This window comes from Schistocerca americana, chromosome 6 (assembly GCF_021461395.2).
Source record: "Schistocerca americana isolate TAMUIC-IGC-003095 chromosome 6, iqSchAmer2.1, whole genome shotgun sequence".
In the NCBI taxonomy this organism is placed as follows: domain Eukaryota; kingdom Metazoa; phylum Arthropoda; class Insecta; order Orthoptera; family Acrididae; genus Schistocerca; species Schistocerca americana.
The window spans coordinates 409325899-409348841 of record NC_060124.1 but is presented as its reverse complement, the minus strand read 5'-3'; the positions used below and the strand labels follow the sequence as shown (position 1 = coordinate 409348841).

Genomic DNA, 22943 nt, shown 5'->3' with positions numbered 1-22943 from the left:
TTTCCTCCAAACCTCTGGATAGGACAAAGGACTCACCTTCAGCCCCACTCCCAAATTCAACCAAACAGCCTTTGTCAAAGATTTACTGTCCTACACACGTAGTCTCTGCTGGAAATACCACTTTGCCACGAAGAAAATAATCCGAATCCTACTCCTAATGATCCAACTCCCCAAGACACTATCCAAGTTGAACCCTGCCTGGAACAGTTCCGTCCTCCATCACAGCGGGACCAACCTCCTCTTCCTCAAAATCACCCCCTCCAAACCTTCCAGGAATTTTCACTTCCAGCCTTGCCTCTCAATCTTTCTTGAAAAACCTTAATCCTACTCCCAACATCACCACAGCTGAAGCCCAGGCTATCCGTGATCTGAAGGCTGACCAATCCATCGCCATTCTTCTGGCTGACAAGGGTTCCACGACCGTGGTACTTGATCGTCGGGAGTACGTGGCTGAAGGACTGCGTCAGCATTTCAGACAATGCATACAAAGTTTGCCAAGGTAATCCCATTCCTGATGTCCAGGCGGAGCTTCAAGGAATCCTCAGAACCTTAGGCCCCCTACAAAACCTTTCACCTGACTCCATCAACGTCCTGACCCCACAGACACCCTGCACCCCTACCTTCCACCTACTTCCTAAAATTCACAAACCCAAACATTCTGTCCGCCCCATTGTAGCTGGTTACTAAGCCCCCACAGAATGTATCTCTGCCTATGTACATCAACACCTTCAACCCATTGCATGCAGTCTCCCATCCTTCATCAAAGACACCAACCACTTTCTCGAACACCTGGAATCCTTACCCAATCTGTTACCCCGGAAACCATCCTTGTAACCATTGATGCCACTTCCTTATACACAGATATCCCACATGTTGAGGGCCTCACTGTGATGGAGCACTTCCTTCACGCCGATCACCTGCCACCCTACCTAAAACCTCTTTCCTCATTACCTTAGCCAGCTTCTTCACTTTTGAAGGCCAGACATACCAACAATTACAGGGAACAGCCATGGGTACTAGGATGGTCCCCTCGTACGCCAACCTATTTATGGGTCACTTAGAGGAAGCCTTCTTGGTTACCCAGGCCTGCCAACCCAAAGTTTGGTACAGATTTATTGATGACATCTTCACGATCTGGACTCACAGTGAAGAACAACTCCAGAATTTCCTCTCCAACCTTAACTCCTTTGGTTCCATGAGATTCACCTGGTCCTACTCCAGATCCCATGCCACTTTCCTCGACGTTGACCTCCATCTGTCCAATGGCCAGCTTCACACGTCCGTCCACATCAAACCCACCAACAACCAACAGTACCTCCATTATGACAGTTGCCACCCATTCCACATCAAACGGTCCCTTCCCTACAGCCTAGGTCTTCGTGGCAAACGAATCTGCTCCAGTCTGGAATCCCTGAACCATTACACCAACAACCTGAAAACAGCTTTCTTATCCCGCAACTACCCTCCTGACCTGATACAGAAGAAAATAACCAGAGCGACTTCCTCATCCCCTCAAACCCAGCACCTCCCACAGAACCACCCCAAAAGTGCCCCACTTGTGACAGGATACTTTTCGGGACTGGTTCAGACTCTGAGTGTGGTTCTCCAGCAGGGATACGACTTCCTCAAATCCTGCCCTGAAATGAGATCCATCCTTCATGAAATCCTCCCCACTCCACCAGGAGTGTCTTTCTGCCGTCTACCTATCCTTCGTAACCTCTTGGTTCATCCCTATGAAATCCCCAAACCACCTTCCCTACCCTCTGGCTCCTACCCTTGTAACCGCCCCCGGTGTAAAACCTGTCCCATGCACCATCCCACCACCACCTACTCCAGTCCTGTAACCCGGAAGGTGTACACGATCAAAGGCAGAGCCAAGTGTGAAAACACCCATGTGATATGCCTATCCTGTGAAGCCTTCTATGTGGGAATGACCAGCAACAAACTGTCCATTCGCATGAACGGTCACAGGCAGACAGTGTTTGTTGGTAATGAGGATCACCCTGTGGCTAAACATGCCTTGGTGCATGGCCAGCACACCTTGGCACAGTGTTACACCGTCCGGGTTATCTGGATACTTCCCACTGATACCAACCTATCAGAACTCCGGAGATTGGAACTTGCCCTTCAGTATATCCTCTCTTCCCATTACCCACCAGGCCTCAATTTCCGCTAATTTCAAGTTGCTGCCCCCTCATACATCACTTGTCATTCAACAACATCTTTGCCTCTGTACTTCCACGTCGACTGACATCTCTGCCCAACCTCTTTGCCTTTACATATGTCTGCCTGTCTCTGTGTATGTGCAGATGGATGTGTGTGTTTGTGCGAGTGTATACCTGTCCTTTTTTTCCCCCTTAGGTAAGTCTTTCCGCTCCTGGGACCGGAATGACTCCTTACCCTCTCCCTTAAAACCCACATCCTTTCGTCTTACCCTCTCCTTCCCTCTTTCCTGATGAAGCAACCATGGGTTGCGAAAGCTTAAATTTGTGTGTGTGTTTTTTATTGTGTCTATCTACCAGCGCTTTCTCGTTTGGTAAGTCACAGCATCTTTGTTTTTTATATATATTTTTCCTAGGTGGATGTATATACCAGAGCCAGTGGTTCCTTCTTCTGGTGGAAGAGTTGAAGGGGAAGGGAGAGGAGTAAAGGAAAAGGACTGGAGAGGTTTAGGAAAATGGGTACAGTTTAGAAGTCACCCAGAACCCTGGGTCAGGGGAGACTTGCCAGATGGGATGAGAAGGAAAGACTGATTGTTGGGGACTGCAGTGGATGAGATTTTAAAACCGGAGAGCTTAAAGGTGGAAGACATGGTAATATGCGAGAGAGAGATAACTAATAAAATGTAGTGCACAAGTTAAAAACAGTGAAGAGCTAAGTGCATTGTATGTAACAGAGGTGGGATGGCGGATGGCGAAAAATAGACAAGTCAGAAAACGAAAGATGTAGAAAACTGAAATGGAGTGAAGAAAAGAGTACTTACTGTTAGTAAATGCCGAGACAGAAGGACTTAACATAAATTAAGGCCACATAGGTGGCGAGAACCAAGGACATGCTGTAATGTTAGTTCACACCTGTGGATTTCTGAGAAATTGGTGTCTGGAGGAAGAACCCAGTTGGTGCACGTAGTGAAACAGGCACGTTGTACAGCATGTTCTGCAACAGAATATTGTGTGTTGCCTGTATATACCCTCTGCATGTGCCCATTCATCCTGACAGATATCTGGGTGGTAGTCACACCAGTGTAAAAGGCTGAACAGTGTTCAGATAACAGCTGGTATATGACATGTCATTTCACAGGTGGCTCTCTCTTTGATAATGTTTTTCCAGTTACAGAGCTAGAATAGGTGGTGGTAGGAGTGTGCATAGGGCTAGTCTTGCACTGGAGATGATCACAGTGTTAAGAGCTATAGGGTAGGGAGATGGGTGCAGAAGGAACATATGGTCTGACAAGGGTATTGTGGAGATTGGGAGGGTGATGAGAAGCTATTCTAGGTGTGGTGGATAACCTGACAGAATGGATCTCATTCAGGGCATAATTTTAGGAATTCATGGCCATATTGAAATAGTTGACTAATATATTCAAGGCCAGGATAATACTGAGTGACAATTGGTGTGCTTCGAAGTTTTTTTTTTGAAGGGATCAACAGTACCAGTATTGGATGTGATGGTCTGGGAAATCTGTTTTTGAACTATACTGTTGGGAGAATGATGTCCAGTGAAGGCTGAAGTGAGAGTGGTGGTGTACTGCTGTAAAGAGTCTGCATCTGAACAAATGTTTTTGCCTTAAGTGCCAAGGCTGTATGGGAGGGAATGTTTGACATGGAAAGGATGGCAACTGTCAAAATGTAAGTACTGTTGTCTGTTAGTGGGCTTGATGTGGACAGAAGTGTGTAGCTGGCCTTAGATGAGAATGAGATCAACATTAAGGAAAGTGACATGGTATTCAGAAATATGAATTTCATTGGGAGAAGGTATTTAGATATTCCAGGAACTTTAGCAAGTCAGCCTCACCATGCGTCCATACAGCAAAGATATCATCAATGTGTCTAAACCAAAACAGGGTCTGAAGGCTTATGGATCCCACGAAAGCTCCCTCCAAGAGATCCATGAAGAGGTTGGCATAGGAAGGAGTCAACGTGGTTCCCATGGCTGTACTCCTGATCTGTTTGTACTTCTGCCCCTCAAAGGTGAAGTAATTGTTAGTAAGAATAAAGTTGATTAAGGTGATCAAAAAAGATGTCATAGGTTGGACAGACCATGTACATGGGGAATGTTGTTATAAAGGGAAGTAGCATCAGTGTTGATAAGCAAGGTACATGGTGAGAGTGGGACGGCCACTGATTTCAGGCAATCTAGGAAATGGTTGGTATCTTCGGTATAGGAGGGAAGTCTTTGTACTATGGGTTGCAGGTGTTGATCAGCTAAGGCAGATATACATTTGTGGGCGCTTTGAAGCCAGCGGCTATAGGATGGCCAGGATGAGTGGGTTTGTGGATCTTAGGAAGAAAGTAAAGGGTGGGGGTGCGTGGCTTGGGTGGGGTAAGAAGTTCCATGCTTTGAGATTAAGTCCTTGTGAGGGACCTTAAGTTTTTAGGAGGGATTGCAGGTCAGTTTGAATCACAAAAATGGGATCTTGATGGCAGATGCTGTATGTAGGTGTGTCAGATAGCTGTCGTAGACCTTCACTAACGTACTCCTGTCAGTCAAGTACCTCAGTGGTCGATCCTTTGTCTGGTGGGAGGATAATAATGGAGTCATCAACTTTTATGGAAAGTAGAGCCTGCAATTCTGCAGAGGACAGGTTAGCCATGTTGTAGGGACCCGAGGAGAAGCTGTGAATCAATGCCGGACATGAGTAGTTCTTGGAAGGCTTGTAAGGGATAATTCTGAGTAGTAGTGGTGGTGGATCAAGTTGGGATCATGGCTGGAACTGTTAAAGGCAGGGATCAATGCTATGTTCGTTTATTGGAAAGGTTTTGGGATTGGGTTGCAAAGTGATATTTACAATTGACATTATGTGTGAAGTACAGTAAGTCATTCACCAAAGCAGCGTGGTTATATGCAGGTTTAGTGCTGAAAGTGAGATCCTTGGATAAAAGATATTTCAGGAGTGGAGGTCACTTTGAACGAGACTTGTTCGTGTTATTATGAGTTATTACAGGACTGAGAGGCTGTGGGTTGTTAAGGAGGTTGGCCAAGCTCAGTTTGTAGGAGAGGAGTGGTGGTTGATGGTGTGGCTGTTTGGGGAGCTGCAGAGAGACAGGAAGGAAACCACCATTGTTCAGGTAGTTTAGGGGAAGGTGGGATATGTTTTTGAAGTGAAGTCTGGCATGTTGTTGTAGTCTGCAGTTGGCTTGGTGGATGATACCATCCAAGGAAACATGAGGAACAGTTATCTGCAGGATTTTGTGGGAGTAGAGAAGACTGGTGGAGTGGAAACAGGTAGACGATGCATGTAGGTTACAGATTAGTTGAATAAGTGCATGAGAGTTCTGTATTTAAACTGTAAAAGAGGCTCGTGTAGAGTAGAATTACATTCAGAAACGGGGACTTTCAATGTTAGGCCTTTGGGAGTAACTGGAAGGCTTGCCCTATGCACCATCCTACCAACAACTTATTCTAGTCCTGTAACTGGCAAAACATACTATCAAAGAGAGAGTCACCTGTGAAATGACACATCATATACCGGTTGTTGTTTAAACACTGTTTGTCTTTTACATCAGTGTGACTACCGCCTAGTGGCTGTAGGAACCATAAGCCGCTGGCCACAGGACTTCAACCTGTTTACCTGAAACTGATTCAGAGAAGCCCTTGCAATCATCAGAATCCTCAAAGGAGAGTAAAGACAAGAAAAACTCCTCCAAGGAGGACATTCCAGTGGCCCCCAAACTACCAGATCCTGCCTGTTTAACTCCTGTAGCCGAGGCAAGATTCTGGCAGCCCCTGAGGCCCCAGTGGGCACCACACAACAGAACCCAGAACCTATGTATATTGATGCTATAACCCCTCAACCAGTGGCAACAGGTGATCCTAGGGCATAACCTGCCCCCTTGCTCCCTTCTTGGCCTCACTGTACTTCGACATCATCATTCAACAGTGGAATTTTAGCAGTTTTTTCCACCCACTGGTTGAGCTATAACATCTTTTAACCACATTAGCTGCATTCTGCATTGTACTTCTTGGATATGGGGATATTATAAGAATCATGCTGCCTATGACAGGGTGTCGGGCGGAGTTTGCATGTATGTTCTAGACACTATATATAGCAAGCTCCTGCCTCTTAATACACCTTTGTAGCATTTCAGGATATTACCATCTGCACTTAGTTCCCATCTCTCGTGCTCTTGAGCATATCCATTCCTGCACTGGTGGGTCCTTTCTCATCTGCAGTGACTCCTTGAGCAGTTGGCAAGCTCTCAACCAGTGCCACCCTCACTATCCCTTGGTCATTACTATCCAGGATTCCCTGTATGCTCTTGAACAATGTGGATGCTCAGTGACCTTTGTCTGGACCCCAGGCCACATTGGGATGCTGGGGAATGAACTCATGGATAGTATGGCCAAACAGGCTACCAATTTACAGAATCTTGATACCGGTATTCCAGAAACAGACCTCCAGTTGGTATTATGCCGTCAAGTTTTAGGTGCCTCTAATATGGAATGCCTCACTCTGACTTACCAAACTAACTACGGATGATAGAGGAGACATGAATCTGTGAAGGCATCTCACAAGAACTCTACCACCCTATACCGTCTCCGCATCAGCCGTACTTTGCTGACTCATGGTCATTGTGACACCCATTTGATGGTGGGCCACATTTTCTCTGACTGTCTCAACCTAGCCACTCTATGGCGGACTCTTTCTCTCCCTGATTCGCTATCCCCAAATGAATGCTGACTGCCAAACTATGACCAAGGGCAAAGTGCACCACCCTGTGGCACAGCATGCAGCTGAAAATGTCATGCTTGATTTCAGTGGGTGCTTCATAACCCAGGGCATCTGAATCCTCCCTCCACCATCAGCTTTTCTGAACTGTGCAGATGGGAGTTACGCTTACATCACATTATCTGGTCCCAAAATCATCCCGGCCTCAACCTTTGATAAGTGTCCTCACACTCTCCAGCTAACAGTTTCCACCCTTCCCCTCCCCAGTCCCATCACCTCCTCCCAGTTCACATCTCACCCTCATTGTGCGCCACCCTGTGCGAAAGCACCCACTGATCTTTTGTTCTTCTCTCCTCCCGCCCCTCTCACCCATCCCTCTTACTACACATCCAGCATCCCATCCCTTGCCCTTCTCTTTCCCCCCACAGCTTCCAGATGCAGCGTCTGGCATCTTTGTCATGTCACCTTCTAATCCCTGCATGTACTCCCACCCATACCCTGCTATCCCTCCCCTTTCCCCACCTCGTCTGGATTGCTGCTTCTATTTGATGTGATTGAGCTGAATTTTGGTCAGAGCAGCTGGATATAGCTGTCATGTGTACATGAGGTGTGCTTGCTGTTGTGAATTTGTGTGTTTGTTTTCTTTCCTGAAGTAGGCTTTAGCCAAAAGCCCAATGTGTAACAGTGTTTTTGTTGCACCTATCTGCAGCTCACAGCAGCTTAGCAATCTATCCTTTTTGTAATATTAACAACCTCTTTTAATTTCCCATTGAATTGGTGATGTAACTTCTGTATTCTGCCCATTTGTCTAATATAGGGTGCCTAGGAAGCAGTTTTCTTGGATCACTAGACAACAGTTCAAGCAAATCATATTGATGGCATTTATTACTGTAAGTCAAATCGACAATACTTAATGTGGTGTATTCACAAAGATGTATCACAAGCAAATGGCGACCTGCAAATAATCAATGTCCTTCGATATATACAATTTCAATGCAAGCAAAACAATATAGTTCATAAGTCACTGTTATAGTGTTTGTATGTCAGCTCGTCTTCCACTGTGGCCATGGCAAGGCACTGCGGCGCTTAAATTCTCTTCGTGATGAAGCCGCTCCTTTCTTGTTGTTGTCCTATAGGGTGTACCATTGGCTGATGTCGTCTCAGGCTCTCTCTGCCCTCCCATTCTTCATCATCGTGCCGGTGCTGCTTGTCGTCACATCAGAACATTCCTCTCCGCCAAAGCGACGGGCCGTCATTGTGTAGGGACCACGACAATGGCGGGGGAGGCAGTAGTGTGGACGCTTCACTGGACCGGGAGCTGTGGCTACAGAGGACACCAAGCTTCCAGTCGTACCCCGCCATCCGGCCTTCGCTCTGTTGGAAACATCCCCCAGAAAATGACCAGAAGAAAACGCGTCCACCACCTGATGCCAATAACCAGATGTAGAAGGCGTCAGCTGCTGCGGTGTGGGCGGCTCCAGCTCCATCACTAGGATGGGAGGAGACAGATTACCATGCACATGACAGTGACGAAGTTGATTGTGATGTCAATGCCGCAATCCGTCTGGACTTGAAATAAAATTTGTACAAACAATCCCCGGTGTCCTTTGTGAACACTTCTCTTTGCAAAGCTTTAGGGATCAACACACATGACTGTCCACTGCCATTCTGAACAAGAAACACACCTTTCTGTATAGTAAGGCCATGCCGATGTGCAAAGTATCGGTGCACCAAAGGGTTCTTGATGCTATGCAAAAAGATGCCAAGATGTGCAAATGTACGTAAGCAAAATGTTCAAATTTGAATCAGCTTCCATGGCCTGTGGAATTTTCCTGTAGGGCAGAGGAGAGGATTGAAGCAATTCAGAATTCTGAGCATCAATGTGGCATCAAGATGCAGCAGAAGCATCGAAGTCTGTATCAGGGCCAATCGGAAGATGTGAAAGTGCATCCACATTACCTTGTTCCCCCCAGGGAACTCACCGCCCTTTGGTGAGTACGTGCTTGGCGACCACGGGGCCCCCAACCCTTGCAGCACCACTTCTCTTTCAGTGCTGCTTGTCTCCTCTTCTTCTGTCCTTTACCCTTCTCTTGGGGAGATGTCTTGTGCCTCCATGGGCTCTTGACGTTCATTTGCGTTGGTTTACTTTTAGGTGTCTCTCTTGCACTGCTCTTACCCTGTACTGTTCTTTCCCTGTGTCGCTCTTTCCCGCCCTCTCTTCCCCCTACCCCGCTCTCTCTTCCCCTACCCCGCTCTCTCTCTCTCTCTCTCTCTCTCTCTCTCTCTCTCTCTCTCTCTCTCCCCCCACCACCACCCCACCCCGCTCTCTCTCCCTTCTCCCTGCCTCGCTCCTTTCTTTCCTTGTTCTGCTCTCCTTTTCCTTCGCTGTGGTGTTTGAGACCATCCTTCCTTTCCTTTGTATCTTTTCTTCTCCTCCCTGCATGTGCCTTACGGCCAACCACACATTTGACTCGTAACAGGAGCGGGGCAGTTCCCAGCCCCAGGGAGGTGTGATTGCCTGAGCTGTTACCTTCCTCCTCTGCCGATTGGTTCCTCTGTCTGTCGCTCGGGGGGTGTGACCTAAGGTGTGGACAGTCACCTAAGGCAGGGGTTTGCCCTTTATAGGGCCCCTGCTGGAAGGAGTGCGCCATCGGAGATGCTGGCAATCATGGGGTACTTTTGCCCAATGACTGATTTTCTTTCTCTGTCTCAGAGTGTTTCCCATAAACAAAAGTGGAATGAGGCTCCTGCCTCAATGTCTCTTCCTGTTCCACCTCGATATCACGTTTAGACGAAAACCAGACTTTTGCTTCTGTAAACCCCTTTGTTATACAGAAAGGCGTGGATGGCATCGCCGGCCCTGTGAAGTTATGCTCTCGTCTCCGCAATGGAATGCTGCTTTTGGAAATTGATAGTGCTCTCCAGGCCCAGAAACTACTCAAGGCCCAAACCCTCCACGAATATCCTATAAAAGTGGAGGCTCATAGTACACTTAACTCGTCCCACAGTGCTATCTACACCCGGCTGTTGGATGGCTTGACAGAGGATGAAATAACTAATCTATTGGATCAGGGTGTTACTGCTGTTCATAGAGTTATGAAGAAGGTAGCTGCCAATTTCGTGCCCACTCGTACATTATTCCTGACTTTAGATCAGTTAACGCTTCCTACCAAGATCAAGGCAGTCTTTGAAGTCATCTCTGTGTGCCCTTACATTCTCAATCCGTTGAGGTGTCAAAAATGCCACCAGTTCAATCATACCAGCACGTCATGTAAAACATGACCAAATGTGTCACTTGTAGCAGGGATGCACACGAGAGTGCCTGTCCACCTCTTTCCCCCCGATGCATTAATTGTCATGGAGAACATGGTGCTTCTTCTCATTCTTGTCCCATCTATCAAGACGAGCGGGCTGTTCAGGAGATAAGGGTGAAGAAGGTACCTTTTCCTGTTGCCCAGAAACTGTTGGCGAGCAGCAAACCAAATGTCCCTTCGTCTGGAAGCTACAGCACCATGTTAGCCTCTCCCCGTCCCACAAAAAACGTGGCTACGCAAACTTGAGACTTACAGTTCAGTTTGAGGGTGGCAAACTTGCCTCGCCTTCAAGCTGACACTCCTTCTCCCACTTTCTGGGCAGTAGAGTCTGCTACCCATCCTTTGCCCTCACCAGTGAAGACAGTTGCAACGCAGCCAGCGAACCGTCAGTTCAAAAAGGATTATTCCCAGGAAAATTTCTTACATACCTTAAGTTCGCAGCCATCTAGCTCTTCTGCCAATCACCAAAATCCAAAACAGTCTTCCCCCTCTCTGACTCGTCGTCCCTCTTCGACTTCAACTGACAGACACCAGGGAAGCTCCTTTGATCCCGCTGAGTTGATGGACGAAAATCCTTCACCTGTGGATTCCAGTGGCCGTCCTCCCTTGACAGCTCGCCCTAAGTGGCCATCAAAGTGAGTTTCTTCTTCATTCTTTGGTGTTCCTAAATTTTATGGCCCTTTTACAATGGAATGTCCATGGCCTTCGGTCTAACAGGGCAGAGCTCCAGCTGCTCCTGTAATTGCAATGTCTGCTCGTCGTCTGTCTCCAAGAAACCAAGCTACATCCTCAAGACCATTTTGCTCTCTCCCATTTTACTTCTCTCCAGATGGACCTTCCACTTAGGGCGGGGATTCCTGCTCATGGTGGGGTCATGCTGCTTCTACAAGATGATGTTTGTCATCGTCCTATCCCCTTTCACACAAGCAGTTGCTGCCCGTGTTTTCCTTCCCAAATTTACCTTTTCCCTCTGCACCATTTATATCCCCTCGTCTTCTGCTGTCACTAGGGCAGACCTGATGCAACTTGTTGCTAAGCTTCCTCCACCCTTTCTCCTCCTCGGTGATACCAGTGCCCATCATCCTCTTTGGGGCTCACCTGTCACCTGCCCAAGAAGTTCTCTTTTTCACGGATCGTCTTAATGATCTTAATCTTGTGTGCCTTAACACTAGCGAAGCCACATTTCTCTCTGATTCCACGGACAGTTTTTCCCACTTAGAGCTCTCGATCTGCTCTGCCCAGCTCGCTCGACATCTCGAGTAGTGTGCTCTTTCTGATATTTACTCGAGTGACCACTTCCCTTGTCCAACTCGCCTGTACAGTCATACCCCACCACAGCAGCCTGCTCATTGGAAATTCTCTCTTGCTGACTGGAGGCTATATTCCTCCTTGGCAGTCTTTGATGAACGGCCATTTCCCAGCTGTGATGATCAGATCGAGCACCTAGTGGACGTTATTCTCTCAGCTGCCGAATCCTCTATCCCTCGTACTGCTACTTCTCCCCGTTGGGTCCCGGTCCCTAGGTGGGGCTTTCTGGGACTACCGCCCACTCCTCAATCCTTGGTCTGACTGTCACGGGAAATGTCATAGTCGCCCCTGTAGATGTTTCCAACACTTTCGGCCAGTACTTTGCAGAGATTTCAAGCTCCACCCACTACCATCCTGCCTTCCTTCCTCAGAAAGAGGCGGAGGAGGCTCGTGCTATCTCTTTTCTCTTCTTTTACTATGAGGGAGCTCGAACGTGCTCTCTCTCCTCATCCAGGTCTCCTCCTCCTGGGCCCAATACAATCCATGTCCTCATGCTGCAGAATCTTCCCCCTGTGGGAAATCTTTGCCATAGCCATCAACCCCATTATGGACTGGCATTTCTGGTTCTCTTTTCGTTGACAACTTTGCTATTTATTGCAGCTCCCAGCAAATGTGTCTCCTGCAACGCTGTCTTCAGCGTTGTCTGGATTGTCTCTTCGTGGAGTGTCACAAATGGCTTCCACTTTTCTGCTACCAAGTCCGTTGGCGTCAACTTCTGGCGGTACAAGGCATTTCTTCCACCGTCCTTGCGACTGGGCCACAATGCCCTTCCGTTTGTGGATGCAACGAAGTTGTTAGGGCTTATGTTCGATAGGAAACCCAGTTGGCCTCCCCATGTGTCCTACTTGGCAGCACGCTGCTCCCAGTCCCTAAATGTCCTTCGTGTATTGCGTGGTACCTCTTAGGGAGCTGAGTGGACTATCCTCCTCTGCCTCTATCGATCTCTTGTCTGCTCCAAGTGGGATTATGGGTGCATTGTCTACTCATCTGCACGGCAGTCTATCTTACACTGTCTAAATACAATACACGATTTGGGGATCCGGTGCCTTCCGTACTAGCCCTGTTGAGTCTCTATGCAGAAGCCGGTCATACCAGTGCGATGTCCTACTCAGTAGGTACCCATATCGCCTTTCTTCCATGCCAGGCCATCCAACCTTTGACCCTTTTTTTGATGACATTCTTGACCACGGCCTCCCGGCGTCCGCTTTTGTCACCTGGTTCAGCAGCTGCAGTTCACACTTCCTGCCACTTTCCGAATGGGGAAGAGCCCTTCACCACCTTGGCTTCAGACACAGGTTTGTGTTCGTTTTGACCTCAGCTCGTTCCCGAAGGATTCGACTCCCGAGCTGACCTATCGCTGCAAATTTCTCAAACTTCGCTCACAACTTGCCGATAGCATATTTTTGTATGCTGATGGTTCCAAGTCCGCCCACAAAGTTGACTGTGCTTTTGTCATCAGGGCTGATAAGTTTCAATACCGACTTCTCGACCAGTGCACAATTTTTACAGCAGAGCTTTTTGCCCTCTATCAGGCTGTTCACTACGTTAGGAGGCACCAGCTCATTCGCTGTGTGATCTGCTCTGACTCCCTCAGTGCCCTTCAGAGTCTGGATGATACTGATCCAGTCCATCCCATCATTCAACAAATCCAGGACTGCCTCCATTTGTTCCCGGATGGGGGGCCGAAGTGATGTTGATGTGGGTTGCTGGCCATGGTGGTGTGCCTGGGAATGACGCTGCTGATGCTGCAGCCAAGGCTGCAGTCCATCTTGGTCATCCCAACTCTTACTCTGATCCTTCACAAGATATTTGTACTTTTCTCTATCGGTGTATCACATCACTTTGGCATGACCATCAGTGCTCCCTTCATGGGAACAAACTCAGAGAAGTCAAACCTCTCCCAACAGCCTGGTCGACTACCTCCTGGCCGTCTCGCCGTGAGGAAGTAATGTTAGCTTGGTAGCGAATAGCGCACTGCCGCTTTAGTCACCGCCACTTGTTGAGTTCCGACGCAGCACTCAGCTGTCCTTTCTGTTGCCAGCCATTAACGTTCAGACATTTCCTGATCTTCTGCCCTTATTTTGGCCACTTACATCTCAGGGTTGGGCTGCCGCCTGCTTTGCCGGACATTTCAGCGGATGACGTGTGAGCTGTGGCTCGTGTTATAAGTTTTTTAACAAGCAGTAATATGACAAGAGAGATTTGATTTCTACCTGGTGACTCTGGTGTCTTGTCGACGTCTTTTAGTTACTCTTCTGTAATGTCTTGATGTTTTATATTTGTTTATTCTTCCTTTTTGTATTGGACCTGGCAACGGCCTTTACCCTCACGGATGCAGCATTCTATGGTCCTATACTGGGTGCGTATTACCTTAGATGTTTTGCACCCCAAAACCCCACAATAAAAAATAACAAAATGAAAAAAACATTACCATGTTGAGCTGTCAGACGGTACACAATCTCATACTGGTATTGAGACAACAACAAGCCCATCATTGTAATTTTTGGGCAGTTCGTTCAGGAACCATTTTCATCGGATGAAAAAAGGACTGCGGAGGCTTGTCATCCGTTACTAAGTAGAATTGTATGATGATGGAATTTGGTGACACCATACACAATATCCAAAGCCTCTTTTTGAATTTGTGAATAGTTACACTGAGCTTTGGACAACAATGTTAATGTGAAAGTGATAGGCCTGTCTTTACCACTAATTCTGTGCGAAAGCACTGCACCGGATCTGTAAGACGAAGCGTCAACTTGCAATACAACTGGTTTGTCAGGATCAAAGTGAACTAAGCATCAATCACTGAAAAGATTCTTGGCACTCATCTGTCCGAACAAAGGGGACATTCTTGCGATGCAATGGAGCTGCGATTTGTGTAGCATCAGTATGAACTGAATATAATAATTCATTTTCCCTAGATTGACTGCACTTTTGGGACATTGCAAGGAACTGGCAAATCTTGTGTGGCTAACAAATGCAACTGATGAGGATGTACATCTTGACTGTTGATGACGTGACCAAGATAACTGCGACTCGGGTTTAAAAAAATCACATTTGTCCAATCTACACTTTAGTTCTGCATCAGATAACAGAAGAAACAAAGTACGCAAAATTGCAATACGATGTTCAGGTATACAACCTGATATGGCAGTCTCATCCAAATAGTTTGAACAGCTTGGCTCTTGAGCAGTCAGCTGTTCCAAATACCATTGGAAAATGGTGGGTGCGGAAGCAGTGCCAAAAGGTAAACAAAAATATTCAAACAAGCCCAAATGAGTATTAACTACACCAGCTACACAACCGGCACGCTGAAAAGGACACAAGGGTTACTCCCGTGAAGATTTCTTATGGCCCTCCAGCCAACCAACATCTGAGTCTTCCTCTGCCAATCGGAAAGGCTCAAAGAAGTCAAAGGCAAACAGTCTTCTCCTTCGCTGACTCAAGGATCCTCTTTGATGGTGTCACCACATGTGTTGGCAGCGCACACCACCAACTGTTTTTCTGCCTTGGACCCCGCAGGCCAACAGACAGAGAATGCCGCCGCTTCTGTAGACCTCATGGAGCAGGATACTCCTGCTTCTGTATCCTGTAGCAGCGAGTCTTCGAAGGTTGGCACTTGGCAGCTCCTGTGGTGACACCCCTTCATTTTTTAGTTGACATGACTCTCCTCCAATGGAACATTCGCAGTCTTTGATCTAACAAAGAGGATTTATGAATGCTTTTAGAATCACAGCATCCACTTGTTCTCTGCGTTCAGAAACAAAATTGCATCCTCATGACTGCTTTGAGCTCTCGCATTCCTTCCCAGTCCATTTCGAACCTCCCCAAGGCCATTATTCCATCTCATGGGGAAAGTCATGCTACTCATACAGAATGATGTTCATAGTCAACCCACTTCCCAGAGGGCCGCCACTCTTTGGCGGGTTCATGCTTTCTTCATGGACCTTCTCCTATCCTTCCTGTGCTTCAGCGTTTGAGGCTCTTCTTTTTTTCTTCTTCCTCCCTGTGCACTTCTGAAGGCCGCCCACACATCTGCCCCGTAACAGGTGACTGGATAATGCTTAATTCCCAGCCCTGGGTTGGCAGGTAGGGTTCACATGTACCCCCTGGTATAGGCCAAGCCCACAGGTGTTAGATAGGTGTGGCCTGAGGTGTGAACAATAACTTAAGGTGGGTGCGCCCCTTCTGAATGGGTCTCCCAGTTGGAAGGAGTGTGCCATTGGAGATGCTGGCAATCATGGAATTTTCCTATCTTTGCAGTCCATGTCTACCAGAAATGAACCGAATGAAGCTCCTGATTCAAAGACGTTGCCAGCTGCACCGTGGTTCCTCTTGGTGTCATGTACTGAAAAAGATCAGTCCTATGCAATGGTAAATCAGTTTCTATTTCAGAAGGTGTTGACGCAGTTGTCTGCCCTGTGAAATCCTGCTCGCATTTACACAGTGGCACTTTGCCTTTGGAGACTACTTCTGATTCTCAAGCACATCTACCGTTTGCCACTTCGCTTCTCTACGGCTATCCTGTTCATGTCGAGGCCCGTGCAACACTGAATTCTTCCTGTGGTATTATTTACATTAACTAGACTGCTCGATGGTCTGACCAAGGCCAAAATCCAAACATATCTCTCTGATCAGGTGTCATTGCCATCCATTGGGTGATAAAAAAGGTAGATGCATCCTAACTAAATGCGCGCGCACACACACACACACACACACACACACACACACACACACACACACACACACACACCTACCTTTTCTCACTTGTTAGAGCGGTGCTTCCGTCCAAGATCAAAGCAGTCCAACCATACATTCCGAAGGGATTAAATCACACTTCCACGGAAACAACAACAACAACCACCACCACCATAATTGTCGTCGTCATCATCATCCCATACTTAGGATATTTCATACTATTGTTAAAAGATTTTAAACCATGACTTTCTCATATTCGTACCATTATTCACTTTTTTTTACTCCTCAGTTTTTGAATAATTGCACATTAAGGCCCACAGCCTTAGCATTGATTAGGTACACAAATTTCTTGGTGCAGATAACAAAACTGAAACACCGAATGCTGTTTTCAGTTGCAAAATGAACTATTTGCCCTTCATGAGCATCACTTTTCAGTTCTACCTAATCAGCTGTTTTTGGCTCGTAAGCCACCAGGCTACCTGGAGCAAGTGTTGTTCTTTTAGAAACTGGGGCATTCAGTATAAAGAAAAAATATCACCTGATGAAGCAAACTGCTGCATAGTTTCCAATGGCTATGTTTGTTGTTTTCTGCTTATTATGTGAGATGAGCAGGAATGAAAAAAATGGGGAGTGAAAAGTTCTCCCCACCTGACAAGGGAACCTCCCCATCGCACTCCCCTCAGATTTAGGTATAAGTTGGCATGTTGGATAGGCCTTGAAAAACTGATCTCAGATCAATCGAGAAAACAGGAAGAAGTTGTGTGGAACTATGAAAAAAATTAGTAAAATGTACAAACTGAGTAGTCCATGCGCAAGATAGGCAACATTAAGGATAGTGTGAGCTCAGGAGCGCCGTGGTTAGCGTGAGCAGCTGCGGAACGAGAAGTCCTTGGTTCAAGTCTTCCCTCGAGTGAAAAGTTTAATTTTTTATTTTCAGACAATTATTATCTGTCCGTCTGCCCGTCCGTCCGATACGAGGTTTTCGCCAAGTGAAATACTTCGTGAAAAGATTCTATGATTTTGCGAAGCCGCACAGGTACACAGAGCAGTATTGTTTACGTGACCGTGTGTCAATTATCAAAGTTCAGGCACACACACATAATCAACTTCGCTCTCCAAAATTCCAGGACATGTTCAGATTTGCTTGGACATATGCAGGATTTGACGGTCTACACACGGAAAAATTTGAAAACGTTAAAAACATGTGTTTTGACAGAGCATAGGGAAAACTGTGCGACTGTGAAACTGTTGCATTCATTTGTTGCAGTTTATGTGACAATCTCTTATGTTTTCATCACTTTTTTGGGAGTGATTGTCACATCCACAAGAAAACCTAAATCGGGCAAGGTAGAAGAATCTTTTTACCCATTCGCCAAGTGTACAAGTTAGGTGGGTCGACAACATATTCCTGTCATGTGACGCACATGCCGTCAGGTGGGTCGACAACATATTCCTGTCATGTGACGCACATGCCGTCACCAGTGTCGTATAGAATATATCAGACGTGTTTTCCTGTGGAGGAATCGGTTGAACTATGGCCTTGCGATCAAACGTTTTCAGTTCCCATTGGAGAGGAACGTCCTTTCGTCTACTAATCGCATGGTTTTTTGTGGTGCGGTCGCAAAACACACACTAAACTTACTACAGTGAACAGAGACGTTAATGAATGAACGGACAGATCATAACTTTGCGAAGATAAAAAAAGTAAACTTTTCACTCGAGGGAGTACTTGAACCAAGGACCTCTCATTCCACAGCTACTCACGCTAACCACGGGACCAAGGCACTCCTCAGCTCACGCTCTCCTTGATGTTGCCTATCTTGCGCATGGATTACTCAGTTTGTATATTTTGCTTATTTTTTTCAAGTTCCACACAACTTCTTCCTGTTTTCTCGATTGATCTGTGTTCAGATATTCAAGGCCTATCCACTGTGCCAACTTATAACTAAATCTGAGGGGGGTGTGATGGAAAGGTTCCCTTGTGAAAGCTTATGATGTACATTTGGAGGCCGTGATATATTTGACTGATATTATTATTATTATTATGTTGTCCTCTATAAGCCATGTACTAACAGAAGTAAGGTTGCTGGAGGAAGTCTCATTACTGTGATCCAACAATAATTTGTTTGCAGAAAATAGCTAACCATTGTGTTTGCATTGTAAATATTGATGTCACATGTGAAAGCAACTATTTCACTGCTATTTTATCAACATTATATGATTTCAGGCAGAACATTGGCTGTCTTCAAGAATGGTTGCAGTTTCCCTTCTGAAAGGAAAGGTTATACTTTATTGATAAAGAAAGATGAAGTGTGAGAATGTGATAATTGTGAAATGTGGGCTTAAATGTCAGTGACATTGTGAAAATGTGTGCTGTATCTGTTCCTTACCACACAAATGCAATGAACAGTCATGAAATGTGCGTTATAATTGAAGATGTAACAGATCATTTAACTTTTATGTATAGTGTTTTGGTTAAAGTGACAAGACACCTGCATGGAGAAAACTGAAGTCAAATATTTTAAACATTGTCCAGTAATGCAATAATTTCAGTATTATTTGTACTGTATTCAGCAGTATTAGGAAGGATTGATAAAATTTTATTATCATGTTTATTCATATAATTGTGTACAGAATATCATATTTTTATTGTTGCAACATGTCATAAGGGGCATTTTTCAATAAAAAGCTTGATCGTTTTTCGTGTGTCTGTTGTTTCCTTAGTGATGTTATTAGTTAAACTGAGATTTCAACTCTAAATGTGCTCTTAAAATTATCAAACTTGATTTTCACATATTGCCCATGAAACTGACACACATTAATATTGCATCAGTTTGGTCCTTCATCCTGAATGCTATCTGCAAAATATTTTTTGTGTACAGTAGTACAAGAGCTGATAAATTCGTTAGCCCCCAACAGAAATTACATTTTAGCAGACAACTTCTTTCTGAACTTTACAATTATTACTCAGTTGATCAAATAACAGATTAGTAATAGTTTAATACTTAATCCCACAATCAACTCTTGGATTTTGTTCCTGCTACTCTAACTTTAGTTCAGCTTCTTGTATGCAGAGGCTTTTTTAATCTCTGGAGTGTCCCATCTGTCAAGATGTGCTTCACGGTGAGCACCTAAATGGGACACGTCTCAGTATCACCAGTCTTCTGTAGCCATATCCCTTGAACATACCCTACTTCAGGAACCACTGCTCAGCCTGAGGTGTGTTAAAGCACATTTACATTGAGTTCGACACATGTTCTGCAGTGTTGTTCGCTACATTGTTTGCAGCTAGTATTAGACTACCGGTGTTGACAACACACGGAACATTGTTCCTGGCCTGCTGCCACCAAATGCCCTATGCTGTGAAAGCAAAATTTGTGAACTCGTCACACTCGAAGAGACAGGGGAGTGCCCGTGGAATGTTCAAAATCATAGTTATAAAAATATTAAACAAAAGCCTGGGTCACTACAGAAAAATGCTGCATTACTTGGCACCAGCAGCAGTGAGATAGATAAAAAATTATCTCACTTCTCAATACTGCAGTGACAACAGGATGCGCTATCTAACTTCAGAAAAATTGTTGTCACCATTTTACATGAGCTGCTGTTCTACAAAAAAAAGGCAATGACAAGAAAAATCACATTGCTTTTTATGAGGCAGTGGACAATAGTAAATGTATATGTGGCTGGCAGATCATCAGCTGCGAATTGCCCATCATATTGATTGGAAATGTGAGTGACACTGGCACTGAAGCAGTTTTCTTTATTCAAAATAATTTCAATTAATTTTGATATGAAAATAAAAATAAATATAATCACTTACATCTGTTCCAGTAGTGTTAACATAATTGAATTACATTTACATAATCCCCTAAACCTTCAACCAAAGCTTCACAAACTGCATGAATTATTTGAGAAATGACTGGCTATGAAATGTGGATTAAATAAGGAAGGCTTTGATAGGAATCTCCCAGTGCCAAAAAAAGTAAGAATAACAGCAAGTCCTTATTCCACAGGAATTTCTTTTTTTAAACATGTTTCAAAGAAACTGACCTTTCTTAATATTCATTACGATTTGAAAAAACTGACAGGGACATCCTAGAAAAGTTATGAAAACCAGAACTGTCTTCCAAATTCAGCTCCCACTGCATGTCACTCCCACCACATCTTGTATAGGTAGTATGTTTTTGTCCAATGATGTTTTCCTTCATCTGATTATTTTATAGAATATTATCAATGCAGCACTACACATAACTAATTCTTCCTCTTCACTTGTCACAGCATAGCTGTTGATGCAAATACACAATGTGAAACATTCGCCGTTAGTTCAGCATAGTAGATGATGCATAAGTGCAGAAACATTTGTCACTAGTGTAAATGGGAACATGAAAAACAATGTTGCCAACATGTTGTGGAACAAGTTGCAAACAATGTTGCTAACATAAACATGTTTTTTAAACTCTGTGTAAATGTGGCTTTATAGGGAATGGGAGCACTGGGTTAATCATTCAGATCAAAAGGTAGTAAAAAGCCATAAAAATGAAAAATTATTGGCAAAGATAGGTAAATCCCAATGGGCTGAATGGTTGATGAGACAAAACGGTAATCAGGCAACCTTTATGGTACTTGACACCAACTAATTATGTTAAGCTCGCTCAGGTGTATGGTCCTAAGGTGATACACATTTGTCCTGAGTCTCAGGGGAATTCCGTAGAACCTTTCACCAGCTTCTGTGCCTGGTCAACTAGTATTGTTATTATTATTTATTTATTTTTAGATAAATGGGCAGGTGGGGGGGGGGGGGGGTGGAAGGCTTTGAGATGACTCTCCAGTGATGCTCTGAAAGTTGTGTAATGGTACCCTTCCGACTCAGTCTGCTACAATCCAACATACAGCAATGTTACTAATAATAAGGGAACTCAGTGACTCCTGTCATCACTGAATAGGAAGTCCACAACTTCTATAAGGATAGTTGTCAAATAAGTGGAAAAATCTTGTGAAGAAATTAAATGGATGCTGCAGAAAGTGTGTTCATTTTGATATTTAATGCAGTTGCTTAACTGGGACAAGAAAAAGGTAATCATCCTCTTAGCAGGAGAGAATGGCCTGTGAATATGGAAAATTTGGGAACTGAAACTAACCACAAAAATTACAAATGGTTGAGAAAAACAAAGCACTCAAGGCCATGTAGTCTCCTGAAATTTTTTCTCGCACTGGTTTTATAATTTGAGAGGACTGTGGCTCAAATTCTTCCCATCATCCAGATTTCCACTATCTTTGTAAATCTCTTGGTAAATACCATAATGGTTCCTTTGAAAAGGATAAGGCAAATTTCCATTTTCAGTCTAAGTTTGTACTCTTCTCTCATACCACTGGTCTACACTCAGAATCTATTGAAGTTAAAAGTAGTTAATTCCTATTCTTTTCAGTGTGAAATAAACATGATGTTTAAAATGTTTCAATAGCTCTCATTCACTTGAAAAGGTGGGAATTAATTTTATGATAGAGGGATATTTTGTAATGTTGATAAAATTGTTACAAATAAACACTGTCAGCACTGAGTATGCTGTATTTTGATCCTAAAAAAGCTACTGTGTTTACATAAATGTCCTTTAGCATGCTTAAAGAACCTGTCTGCTCTTCTTTTTCACTAATATCCCGTGTTTGAAGTTCAGTTTTTATAGGTAAACAAGTAATTAAGTGCAAACCTTTATTTATCTTCATGGGGGCAAATGATTTATTCATAATCATAAATTTGCTTAAGCAAATAATGATAAACTGTCGTCACCAAATATTTTCTGTAATTCAAGTGCAGTAAATCTCCATTGTTCCTTAAACAAAACAGTAAAGTGAGTACCATTTGCTGTTCCCATGACATGGTGAGAAACTTCAAATCATGGCAGTGAGTGTTATTTTATAAGGTGTTGCCTTATGAAATGTCAGGAAAGAAAAACTGGACCATCACTCATCCAGCTTTTTAATTAGCTACATGACTAGTACCACATGAAGACCTGCTTGTTCCTATTCCTCTGGAACGTTTTGTCATAGAATCTGAAGATGTGCAGGGTGAATGCAAACAACAGCATGGGTCTTGGCAATGAGATCCATAGAGTACACCAGAACTGTCTAAAGCAGAACTTAGGTCATAATCTGGAGTTACTAAACAAGAAGGCCGAACTTTCTGGCTCAAGGCTTCAGCAGTGGAATCTCCTGGGAAAAAAAACCTGAAAGTGTCTGGATGTAGACATCAAGAAAGAAGCTTAACAGCATTCTTTGAAGTGGAAAACAACCTTGTTGCATGCAGTAGTGTAAATGGTCTGATAGCAGTTTTAAGACTAGAGCATAATCCTGAAGACTACAGATTTTTCTTTGACTCTTAAGTTGAGCTTGAAAGCTGTTTTGCTAGACAATGGAAACACACTGCCATATGTTTCTGTAGGTCACACTATACATATAAAGGAGAGCTAGGAAAATGTAAAATTGGTTCTTGAAAAACTAAAATATAAAGTCCATCAATGGTACATACGTGCCAGTCTGAAGGTCATTACTATCAAACTCAGAATGCAGTTAGGATACACCAAGTATTGCTGCTTCCTTTGCGATTGGGACAGTGAAGACAGAAAATCACACTATGTTAAAAATATTGCCTGAAAGGAAAATGGTGACTCCTGGGAAAAAGAATATACGCACACTCCCTAAGTTTTTATATGATTAAATCTTGTTGCCACCCTCAC

General features: G+C 44.5%; 1 protein-coding gene across 2 annotated transcripts in view; it reads left to right on the top strand.

Annotated features, from left to right (window-relative positions):
• Window positions 1-18908, top strand: part of LOC124619802 (extracellular tyrosine-protein kinase PKDCC-like) — a 46128-nt gene extending 27220 nt beyond the window's left edge. For both annotated transcript variants that reach the window (XM_047146396.1, XM_047146395.1), the window contains one exon: window positions 18437-18908. In XM_047146396.1, coding sequence (XP_047002352.1) covers window positions 18437-18525 — 89 coding nt within the window. In that variant the 3' untranslated portion in view covers window positions 18526-18908. The remainder of the gene's footprint in view (window positions 1-18436) is intronic.
• The last annotated feature ends 4035 nt before the right edge of the window (window positions 18909-22943 follow it).